The sequence below is a fragment of the Festucalex cinctus genome, chromosome 5, assembly GCF_051991245.1.
Source record: "Festucalex cinctus isolate MCC-2025b chromosome 5, RoL_Fcin_1.0, whole genome shotgun sequence".
Classification (NCBI taxonomy): domain Eukaryota; kingdom Metazoa; phylum Chordata; class Actinopteri; order Syngnathiformes; family Syngnathidae; genus Festucalex; species Festucalex cinctus.
The window spans coordinates 24,791,199-24,803,480 of record NC_135415.1 but is presented as its reverse complement, the minus strand read 5'-3'; the positions used below and the strand labels follow the sequence as shown (position 1 = coordinate 24,803,480).

General features: G+C 38.2%; 1 protein-coding gene across 3 annotated transcripts in view; it reads right to left on the bottom strand.

The window, feature by feature from the left end:
• The window catches only part of ntrk2a (neurotrophic tyrosine kinase, receptor, type 2a), an 83,595-nt gene that overhangs the window by 32,433 nt on the left and 38,880 nt on the right, over nucleotides 1-12,282 (bottom strand). For all 3 annotated transcript variants that reach the window (XM_077521472.1, XM_077521470.1, XM_077521471.1), the window contains exon 13: nucleotides 4,685-4,873. In XM_077521472.1, the coding sequence (XP_077377598.1) occupies nucleotides 4,685-4,873 (189 nt within the window). The remainder of the gene's footprint in view (nucleotides 1-4,684; nucleotides 4,874-12,282) is intronic.

Genomic DNA, 12,282 nt, shown 5'->3' with positions numbered 1-12,282 from the left:
GCGTCAGACCATGATTTTACTGCAATTCAAAATTTTAATTGCTGGTGAATGTTGCAGGGTAAAGAGTTAAGTACTCGCCCTAGTATCGGTCTGAAAAAAAAAGTGGTATTGAACCTGTTTCAGTAGTACTGACAATATTGTATCCAAACATGTAAGCTTAAGTCTCTTTGAAACGGAGATCCTGCAAAATGGCCACATCAGAACTGCAACAGACTTTCACACATAGACCAGCAAAAAGCAGCAGAAAAATGGTGGCTTTTACAGCTAGTGTAAAAGGTGCTTATGCATCTCACTCTGTCTTTATTGAGCATCTTTGTGGCCCCGTTGTTTACTCCCTCTTGCTTTTTAATTAACATGCTCCCCCATCATTTGCACCCTGCCACATTATCTCTCCCATTCTTCAACTGCAGCAGTCTATTTGCGTCAGGTGTTTTGTGTTTGTGGCAACGTTTAAGAGCGCCTGCTTTGACATTTCCCATCAAGCACCCTCCACTTTTTCAATTATTTTGCCTGCTCCCTCGACAATATGTGGCCATGTCCCCTCTCTCACGCGCACACGCAAGCCTTTCACCCGCCTTCATCAACATCTTATTTCCTGAATCCCCTTCCGCAATTTCTCTCCCAAATCTTTCCACGACCTGACCTGAAATAAAAACCGCACATAAAAGCTATATCAACAAAATTGCGTGGCTGCTCTTTGCCTGTGCTACAAAATAAAATACAGTTGCTACAGTTTGGACTTCAACCAATATTACCTGGAGAACTACTGTGTGTCTCAGAAGTGGAACATTAAATTTGACAATTTGGTGACAAAAGCATACAAATACATTTATTATGGAGTGGACTGAGTTTGACTTTGGTGGTTCTGTTGTATAGAAATAATCTATCTATCTATCTATCTATCATTAGCATTAAGCTAGCAGGGCTTCTATCTATCTATCTATCTGTCTGTCTATCTATCATTAGCATTAAGCTAGCAGGGCTTCTATCTATCTATCTATCTATCTATCTATCTATCTATCTATCTATCTGTCTGTCTATCTATCTATCTATCTATCTATCTATCTATCTATCTATCTATCTATCTATCTATCTATCTATCTATCTATCTATCTATCTATCTATCTATCTATCTATCTATCTATCTATCTATCTATCAGGTAAAGATGACTTTGGGCATGATTCAAAATTCATTTTCAAAGCAGACTTTTCGAAAAAACAAAAACAAAAAACAAAACTGGACTTTGTGAGGATAGGCCGGCCAACATCGTTGCTAACCGGCTTTTTTCAACTTGGAAAAAAATTCATTTGGCACTTTAAGAGCAGCGACAATTAAGTACAACAGCTAACCCTGATTATGAAGAGAAAAAGAAGATGGTTTTGTCTATAAATAATCAGATAAATTTTATTGAAATGCTTTTGTCATGTTATTAGATAAATATCTATTGTGAAGTGCTACTATATTGTACTGTAGAGGTTTGAAGTTGTTTGGAGGTGATGTATTGGAAGACAAAGGGGACACATTATAGTAAGAAGAAGAAGTGCTATTGTCATACTTAGTATTTTTCATTGGGTTTTTAAATCTGCAGTGCCCAAAGAGTTTTTCCATACAAATATCTACAATCATTGGGACTTTACTACTGCGTTAGCGGAGGTTAGAAATAGAATAGGACACTTGTGGACAAATTTGCAGCCGTAGGACTGTAACTTCAAACCTTGTGTGTTTCTATAGATTGGCTTATGCCACATTTCCCTTGTTTATTGAGGTGTTATAGGGATGTAACGATAACGGCAATATCGTGATATCGCAATATTAAAACTGCCACAATGTATCGTCGTTGTCATGCCACAATATTAAAAGCAGCACATTTGTGTTAAAAAAAGTAGTTTGATTTCCATTTGTGCAGTTCTAGTACCCTCTGGTGGCTAGTTTTTTTTTTTTTTTTTAAGTGCAGTTTAATTTACACAAGGCATGTTTTGGCCCTTCCATGTTTAAAATCCACACTAATGATCAGATGAAGGCGAACTTAATGTGCTTGTGAACCGAGTCAATATGTGGAAGTACGCAATGTGCGCTTGCATTAGCAAGTAAGTGCCTCAATATTAAGTGTTATGAGATATTTTAGGTTGCTTATATGCATTGCTGTAATGTACAAAAGCACAATATTGTGTGTGCTTTTTTAAATGATCTCATGGTTTGTTTGGTTTTTACAATATTGTGACCTTTTTTGTTTAATTATCGTATCATGACCTTCATATCGTGATAATATTGTATGATATCGTTACATAACTAGTTAATGGGGCATTTATATAGGCACAGTGAATGATCAAATATGTTTCTTGCGTGTCACGTTTAAGTGCTCAGCCTCATCAAGGACACTGACAAATAAATAAGTCCATATGCAGCACAATCAAACCGTCAGTAAGCACCCTGTGTATTACTTTTAATGGCTGTAATATACACGAAACACATACGCAATATTGACTAGCATTGATCTGCCTGCTTTTATTCTTCTCTTATGTTGTAAATCCTGCTGTACTGCTCGCTTGTGTTGCGGGCCTTAAGAGGTCAATCCCCATTTGCCATTATTATACCACCTCCCCCGCAACCCCCACCCCTCTCCACCTCTCTTGGCTAATTTGCTACACAAGGTCGCAGCCTGAAAAAAAAAAAGCTTTTATGACTTGCCAATAATCATAATGTCACATTGATGGAGCAGGTCAATATCTGCGAGTGTGCGCGCGCGTGTGCGTGTGTGTGTTTATCGTCTTTGTCTTGTCTGCCTTTCTGACTCGAGCAACCAGTGAGTTTGAAATCAACCACGTATGTGTTGCATTGTAAAGCAATCTGACGTTACCTTTTTATGAACGGTAATGCTGCCGCTCACACGTGCGCTTCTGATTTCTATTCATCCCTCATAATAGGCAACGGCTGATATTCGACAAGGTCATCGCCATGACAGCAGGAGCGATTTCCCCATGGCAACCTCGACTTTACTTTCACAGATAATTTAAGCATTGCCGCTCATGTAAAAATGTGAAGCCTTTTCTTCTTGCAGCAAGGAGTTTTTATTATTATTATGATTATTATTATTAGTAGTAGTAGTAGTAGTAATAGTAGTTGTAGTAGTACTAGTTACTAGTACTAGCATTATAAGGCGCACCTTCAATGAATGACATATTTTAAAACTTTTTCCATATACAGTCGCTAAATTTGAGGCTGGGGTTACGTTATGCATCCATTAGATGGTGCTGCGCTAAAGGGGGAATGTCAACAAAACAGTCAGAAAGGTCAGTCAAACTTTATTAATAGATTACAAACCAGCTTTCTGACAACTCCATTCACTTCCAAAATGAATAAACAGCTGTTTTATTATTTTCTTTGAGGTAAAGTAGTAGTATTAGCTAGTGATCCAAGATGGCGGGATCTTCTGCGCATGCGCGTCACCGATCGTGCAGGGGCACCGATAGCGTCTTGACAGCGAGACCTGTTGCGGCTCAAAATTGATCCATATATAAGGCGCACTAGATTATAAGGCGCATGGTCAGCTTTTCAAAAAATTGAAGGCTTTTAGGTGCGCCTTATAGTGCGGAAAATACGGTAATTATTTAATTTGATTATATTGTATGGAGTTAGATAGAATACATTTTTACACTGTTTTTTTTTCGACTCGTAAGAAGCTTGAATCTATGCAGTATAACCTTCACAGGTGAATTTAATTGGCTCTACTCTAAAGTTTGAATGTACATGCCCCAACTTGTTTCAGTACTTTTTTTCATACCTTTCTGTCATCTAACAAGGATCTTTAAAAGTCAATCCACTTGGAAGCATTTCTGTGGCACTTCCAGTCTCTCTGTTGCAGCCTGTTGATGACACTAAGCTCAGTGGCCACTTCCCGCTGAGAACATCCTGTTTGTTTCTGCCGATCAATAGTTATGGGTGTTATCTTGATCTCATAGGGTCAAAATTGGAACAGTATGGTGAATAGGACTGTTTCAATATGGCAATATCGATACCAGGCATGAGTAGGTATTGGACTGATACCCAGCTCTATTTCAAGTTATCGGTGCAAATAAATAGAAATTAGAATACAAGAAAATTGTAATGAATTTCATTAAATTTAAAGTCAAAATGCTATATTAGGATATATGTTTCTTTCTTTAAAATGATCTGTCATTGTTTTTGTGTGTGTGTGACATGACATGACATCACATTTGCTCAGAAAACAGGTGAGCTGTGACTGAGCAACTGTGATGTCATCTTCAGTCGACAACAAGTGGCAAAATGGCCGCCACCTGAAATGGATAAAAAAAACAAAACCCTAAAAACAAACAAAAAAAAACAACAGGATTTTGCTTCATAACTCATATTCCACAAATGTAATATTAATCAAAATGTCATAGTTAGACTAGTGAGGTCACATATAACATACTATTGTCAAGAAATGTTTAAGGTTGACCTACTCTTTAAATATTAATTATATCCGAACCAGACAATGAATTGGTCAATTCATCAAACTCGCCACTTTTTAAGAGATCAGCAAGTTGTGTAAAAAGTACTGGAACATTGAATCATGCGACTGCCACATGACAGCTTTCTGTTGCAGCTGATATATGTATAGCAGTTTAAATATTATTTTTAGCAAACTTTAGACACCCTTGTTTTAAGAGTTGTTCTACTTACAGGTGTCGGTCTTGAGCAAGCTGTTGGAGCTCCTGAAGTACTGCGGGTTCTCGATGACGGGGATCTTGGTCATGCCGATGATGACGGCGTCGGGGCCCATCTCGGAGGAGGACGGCGTGTTGCTGCCGTTGGAGACGTGGTGAAGGGGCGAGGCAGAGTCGTCGTCGTTGCTGATGACCGAAGACGGACCTGGAAGAGGACAGAGGCGGGTGGGTCGTACCTTTACGAGAACGGAGTGCCGAGCTATTACACGGACTGCACATGCCCGCCACAGCCACTCTAATTGTATGAGGGGCATGGGAGACTTCATTAGGTTGTTAAGCTGTTATTAGCCAAGATGGAGGAGATGAAGACTTAAGGAGAGGCGCTTAAGTTGTGCTATTGATCTGAACAGGCTCCTGTAGGAGAAGAGAGATGTCAGTCACGTGTCGGGAACATTCATACGGTGTTGCAGTGGATGACTGGACAAAAACTAATTTTGTATTTCCTCCAATAGTTGTCAACTAATCGTAAATATACACTGGACATCAAAGAGATGGCGGTTTCAGAAAAAGAGGCATGAAATTGGAATGACTTTATATGAAGTTTAGTTGTCGACCGTGTCTAAGTATCACATTAAATATATGATTATTGCTCTACATCTGACCAAGAAAATCCCCCAAAACCTTCAAAACACTTATTTCCAAAGTTTTGAGCTGGGCTGCTTGAAAGTGCTACACACCAAGCTTATTAAAGTTAACGAAAATTACCCAGTAACGAAAAAGCGCAACTAAAATTGAAAAAAATTTTTTTATTAATAAAATAAAATAAAAATAAAAACTAACTGAAACTACATTTTGTACAGAAGCAGGAAGGTTGAAAAGTCATCTGTGAATTGTATTTACTGTATTACACAATACTTAATGACCTTTGATCCCCAGCTTGCACTCTACAAAACGTTCATATATTTAACACATTTGGTCCCAAAAACACATAAATAAGTTTTATTTTAAATATTAACATGCTCCCAAAAAAGGAATTGATTCGTGTTTTTTATGTTTTCTATGCTAGAGCATACAGAAGGCTTTGATGCAGCCACTGAACTGAAGAGAATGCTTGAAGCAATGGTTGTTATTACGAAAACAGCCAGCAGGTGGCAGCTGAGTATAAGAGATTAACCAGGGCCATGTTGCAAAAAGTTTTTTCCCCAGTGTTTTAAACAGATTTGTGAATAATGATGACACTTAGCTGTATTGTAATGCTAATTACTTCAAAACGGAAACAGACAGAAATATACTTCCTATTGAAAGAAGAGATTCTAATCTTTCTTTTGGTAGGTTCCATGTTTTTATAGCAATAGAACTTGCAAGATCAGTCAAAATCCAGGAAACGAGACGGGAGCGAAGGGGGTTGCCTCAGTGAAAATGGCTGGGGGTGAAAGGGTTTAAAAAAAAAAAAACCCACTAAATCTAATACTAAAACTAATAAAACCGAAACTAAAACAAAGCTTTAAAAATACAAATAATAAAATTTAACTTAAAAAAACAAAAACAATAGGGCCACTCTCATTCATGTGTGTGACATTCCCACTCACGTGGCGCAACACATTTGCCTCAGTATCTCTGACATGGAAAGTGAAAAATCTGCATTAATTATATACGTTGACAGAGTTAACCTAAGAGGAGACACAATAGATATTCTATAATTTATAAGTTCTCAATTATTGCCTAAGCTTGAAGCCCGGAACAACAACAGAATCATTGTGAGAATGTTACACACGTGACGGGATAATAATAGTGATAATAGAATAAAAACTAACTATAGACCCTAATGAAAAAAAATAAAAAATCCAGAACTATTATAACCATGCTGCACAATCAAAACATACAGTAGGCGTTCAACGCTAACACAAAGTGTTGTGAAGAAAGACAGCACAAGCAACACAATGTGAAACTGCAACAGCCAACAGTTTTGATAGCAACGCGCAGGTGTCATTGGCATGTAATTAAGACAGTGAAACTGTGAAAAAAGAACCGCAGTTGTTTTCATACACCTTCTCGATGCGTTTGCGTGCTCGTAGCGTGAGCAACAAACAACATCATAAAATTGGCAGTGGTGGGAAAACTAATTTCGGTTTGGGTCACATCACAGACAGTGAAAAATTATTCAAACACACAAACGCACATCCATATTAAAAAACATCAGCGTTGGCTCAAGGCCAGTGCATTATGAGCTGGGATTGATTTCCCATGAGCATAAAACGACAATGGATGTCTTTCCTCTCATGCGGCCGCTTCCAATGAATTTTAACATCCAGCTGCAGCCGAGGGGACGTGACTGACAAAGAAGTGTGTATTTGTGTGCGCGTGTTGTGAGGGACAAGCTTGACCAGCTGGCTTGGACGTACGCACGTCGGTGACCTGTGGGGATTGAAGGAGGCTCGATGGGGAAGCAGAATGAAAATAAATAGCACAGTGGTCGATGTTTGATAGAAAAGCTGTGTGTTGTTGTAGTTGTTGTGCTGGAAACTAACAGCTGACACTGACGCACAACTAAATTGTAAGATTTAGAGTATCTACATTTGCCTTTGACAAACACAACAATCGTATTTATGACAACAGGACAGGCGAAGGAAGTGTCTGGTGTTAAACTTGAATAAAAGTGCAAGATGGATTTCATCCCCCATATTTTACATCACGGGAAAAAAGGTGAAAACTGTCAGTCTGCAAAATGCCTTTTAGGCGGCCACTTTGATCAAATTTAAGACCTCTCATTTAATGAATACGACCACTGGGAATGAGTGACATGGACTTTAATCTTTTGTTACAGTTTTGTGCAATAACAATTATGATATATCTATAAAATAAGAATGAACATTTTTAAGACCTTTGAACGGTGGCTTTAAAAATGACTGACTATTTTTGAAGACAGAGTACGAGCGCTCGGGTGTAAAAACTGGCACATCTTGAATTTCGTGCAAGCCTGGTGTATGTGGATCTCACTCTGCTTTATCTATGCTTCCCTCCTTCCTCTCTTTAGTTTTTCCTCTGTTCTCTTGAGATCTCTTTAATTTGTTGGAATTTAGAGGTTTCTGGGGTTGGCGTAAGACTCTGATTTTGTAACCATGCGGATGGCAGGAAGTGTTTGGTCGGTGCTGGATTTTACTTTGATTTATCTTTCTTTTCTTTTTATCTTTTCTGACTTTTTCTCTGGTTTCCTGACCGTCTGAACCTCACGACTCTGGCGAGACTCTGAAGTATCCGGTTAGGGTGAAGGGTAATTGGATTTTTATTAGGTTTTAGGTGAATTAATGAGTATAAATTTACACGTATTTGCACGCACGCACCAGCACGCACGCGCATACACGCACATACGCGCGCACACAAACACGTTAAAAAAAAAAAAAATAAATAAATTACGGACTCTATTTTTGAAGACAGCGTATGAGTGCTCGGGGGTAAAAACTGGCACATCTTGCGGTCCGTGCAGATGCAAGCCTCCTTTGGCATGTTTGGCAATTTGGCAGACCGTCTTGTGCCATGCTGAGCGTTAGGCCGACCGATGGCATCTTCTTTTACATAGCCCTGGCACACCTGACAAATTTGAGAATTAGACAAATCTTTAGATCAGGTCTAAATTGTGGTGCAGGTGGTCAAATGTAATTTTGCTGGATTTTTTCGAGGTGCAGGGCAGTCATTATTATTATTATTATTATTATTATTATTATTATTATTATTATTATCTTTAATATATTTTAAAATTCAACTCCCCTCCCCACATTTGCCCCCGCAAATAAAAAAATTAAAAAATTGAAGTACTCTTGATTCCTGATGGTTCCATTAATTCCAAACTGTGTCATTCTAAAATGCAAATACGCTATTATATGCAAATGTAACGATGTTGTTTTATTCTGGCATCTGTAAAGCCTTTCGACAGTGGGTTTAAAAGATTAAGGATCCTCAGATACCTTCCAAGTGCCTTTTTTTAAAGATAATGAAGGCCTTCATTTTGGACAATCCAATTTTTCTCAAGGACAAACAACAAGCACATGGTTCCTAATTCCTTCAAGAAAGTGAGCTGCTTGTTTATGTCTGCCAGCTAATTGCTCATTTGTTTAGCATTCTGTGGTTGACTCTGTGTAACAAAAGGAAGGGCACACATATAACGTGCGGGTTATTCTTTGCGTGTGCGTGTGTGTGGGAGGAGCTGAAGATCATTAACATACAGAGGGGTCTTGGGGTCAGATCGTTATAAATACGGTTAAGCCGAGGGGCAAAAGGAGGCTATGTGAGTGTGAGTCTGCATGTGCACGTCTGAAGACAGAGTGAGGCGGCCACTGGGAACGACTTGGTAAAAAAAAAAAAAATGAAGGAGAAGATGAGAGGGTGAGGTGAAAGTATAAGTGGGGTCAGGTTAATGGACATGGAAGCCATGTTTAAACTAGCCTGCCGGGGGATGAATCCCCCACTTAACTGTCAATAAATCAGCAGCGGTCATGACTGAAGGCCGGGTGGCGATTATCGTCAGACACATTCATCTTTCTTTTAATGTCCCCCTATAGGTTCAAAAGACGTGGAAGCCAATAAACATGTTCCCGAAATGAATTATTCTTACCTTCAAACGCGTGGTCCAATGCAAGAACTCATTTTTTGGTGGCTATCATGCAAAAAAGATGTTTGGTCCCAAAACAAGGCATGAAGCCAGTTGATCCAAAATGGCCGTCAAATGTCAGTGAGTTGCTTTGTTGAAATAAATAAAATAACTTATTATTTTCTAGGGTGGGCGGAACACAAAACATGGAGCAAGTCAGAGTTTACTAGAGTATTAATCAGCATAATGAGAGCACGCAAGTTCCAAGTTACTGTGCCAAAACTCAAGCAAGTCAAGTTGCGTCCCCACAAAGTTGCAAGAAAGTCGAGTCAAGTCTTTCAGTCTTGCTCAGTCACGACATACTATTTGGGTAATGGTGAAACGTATAAAAGTTAAATGAACATTGATTAGATAAAATGCACTTGTATATACTAAAAGTGGACAATTCACAAAATTAATTGGCTCGGTTCATATCTAAGTTTTGTGGTCATGGTTTGGTTCAATATATTTAAAAAAAAACAAAAAAAAAACGTTTCTTTATTTGTATGAGAAACAAATAATACAGCAACATTTCAATGTTCGCAAATCATTTTCAGGTAAACCAGTGCTTTTCATCTCTCATTCTGAGGCAATAATGTAATCTCCATTTCAGATGGTGGCCATTTTGACATTTGCTGTTGACTGAAAGTGACATTACAGCTGCTCAGTGCTCAGATAACGACCAATCAGGGCTCAGCTTCAGAAAACAGGTGAGCCTGATTATCCGTTTCCTAATAACCAATCGCGGCTCAGCTTCAGAAAACAGGTGAGCCGTGATTGGTCGTTACCTAAGCCCTGAACATCTGTGATGTCATTTTCAGTCGCTAGCAAGTGGTAAAATGGCCGTTCCCTGAGATGACGAGTGGATTTTGCTGCTTGACTCATACGCCAAAAACCTAATATCGATCAAAATATTGTGTTTAGACCAGCGGGGCTGTATAGCACATATTGAAAATGTTTTTTTTTGGGTGGGGGTGTTGACTTCAATGTAGACACCTGTCTAGATTGAGTGAAATGTGAGGTGTGAGTCTTCTCACTGACTACCTCCCAAGGCATTACTAGCAGATCTCAGAGCAATCAATCAACAAAAAAGAAAGCTTTGCCATTTGTTAGCAATCATTTCAAATCACTTTGCATGTAAGCCTATATCATTATGAGCAATATCCTTACAAAAATGGCACATTACAACATAAAGAATCCATGATCAAAACTTATTAAAGGTGGCTTATGTGTTTTGCAAGGTGCTACTGTTTTGGTTAGCAATGGTGTTCGTTCTCATGAACTTAGTTGGTAATTTTTTAATGTCTATGTGAACGATAGCATCTACCGTATAAAGTCAGTTGACTGAATTTCCATTTAAATTTATATGCATGGGAAGGACTTCTTGTCATTCACCTTCATGCTTTTAAGGCTTTTTGGTCAAAACCATTTTTTGTCAGTTCGGTTCGTGTTTTTCCACCCATCCATGTCGGTTTTAGGGATTCAATTTCCTGGAGTGAAGAACAGTGATGAAAATTAAACGAAAATTAAAATACAAGCTATTCATTGAGACGATAACAATAACTCAAATTGACTGACAATTTCGTCAATGACTAAAATGAAAATGGCGAAAATTCACACCATCCAATCAGAAGGAATGAAACGAGGGTGGGAGAAAAGAACCACTCAGAAACTGTTCAGTGTTCCCTGCACTTTATTTAATCTTCAAAGATTTTTACATTCATTGTGCAGCTGTAAGATTAATCTCAGGCAATTATGCACTTTTTTTTTTTTTTTTTTGGTGAAAACTAAGTTATATTACTGTCAGTTTAACATGTTTCATTGAAACAATAAAGACACCGTTGTATTAAATGTGCCTTGTGTGTTAAACTATAGTTTTATCATTATCATTTTAAATTTTTTTATGTTAAATTTTTTAAAGTTTGTTGAGGGTTAGGGTTAGGGTTAGGGTTAGATGTTTTAAGATTGTTAGTTTGTAACCTATTTTCATTTATTTTTCTTCCTCTGAATGTTAACTATTGTTTCTTGATGCTTATGTGTTGTCTTTCCTCATGTAAAGCACATTGAGTTGCCTTGTGTATGAAATGTGCTATACAAATAAACTTGCCTTGCCTTGCCTTGCCTTGCCTTACAAATAGGTGTTATAATTTTTTGTATAAAAGTTTAAATGTATGCTGAAGGAAAAAATTGACTAAAATTGCTCTCTAATTTTTCGTCGATTAAAATTGGATTATAACTAAAATAAAATCAGATGACTAAATTATGAGTAAAACTTTAATCAATTTTAGACTAACTAAAACCAAATGAAAATTTCTTGTCAAAATTAACACTGGCGAAGAAAGTAGACAACGACAACAATCGTCTGACAGAGCAGCTGTGTTGTGTCAGACGAGGTCGGACGATGGCGGCGCTTTAATCACAGTACATCTTGTTCGCAGTCGCACTGTCAAATTAACACGATGCCATCCTCGCTGCCTGCTTCATCAGAGGTTTGTGCTCAACAATGCAATTAGCTGCTTAGTAAAAAAAAAAGAACAGATGGCTTTTCATACATAGTAGACGCCGTGTTGGGAGGCTCGGAATAATAGCGGCGAAAAAGACATTTTGAAGTGATAAACAGTGGGTTTAAAAAATATATAGCTATTTATTGGAATTTTGAACACCCACATTTTGTGGTTACAATTTCTTGAGGGGGAGTGCAATTGATATTCATTTGAGTATTGCCAGAAGGAAATCGTAGGCGGAATTATTTCGGTGCTGGAAAATGCACCGCATCAATTAAAAGTGAGCTTGTTGTAAAGGCCACATTTTGCAACAGCTTTTCTATTGGTTCTGATTAGATTGTGCAGTGTGACTGTGAGTCAGCTCATTAGGTTATGTAGTGCAACTTCATTTTTTAGGTCTTTCATTTTGGAGCTGTCGGTATTGCAGTGAGGGCCTCGGGGGGCTTTGGGTAAGAAGTTTGATGGCCCGTGCTGGGGCCCGATTGA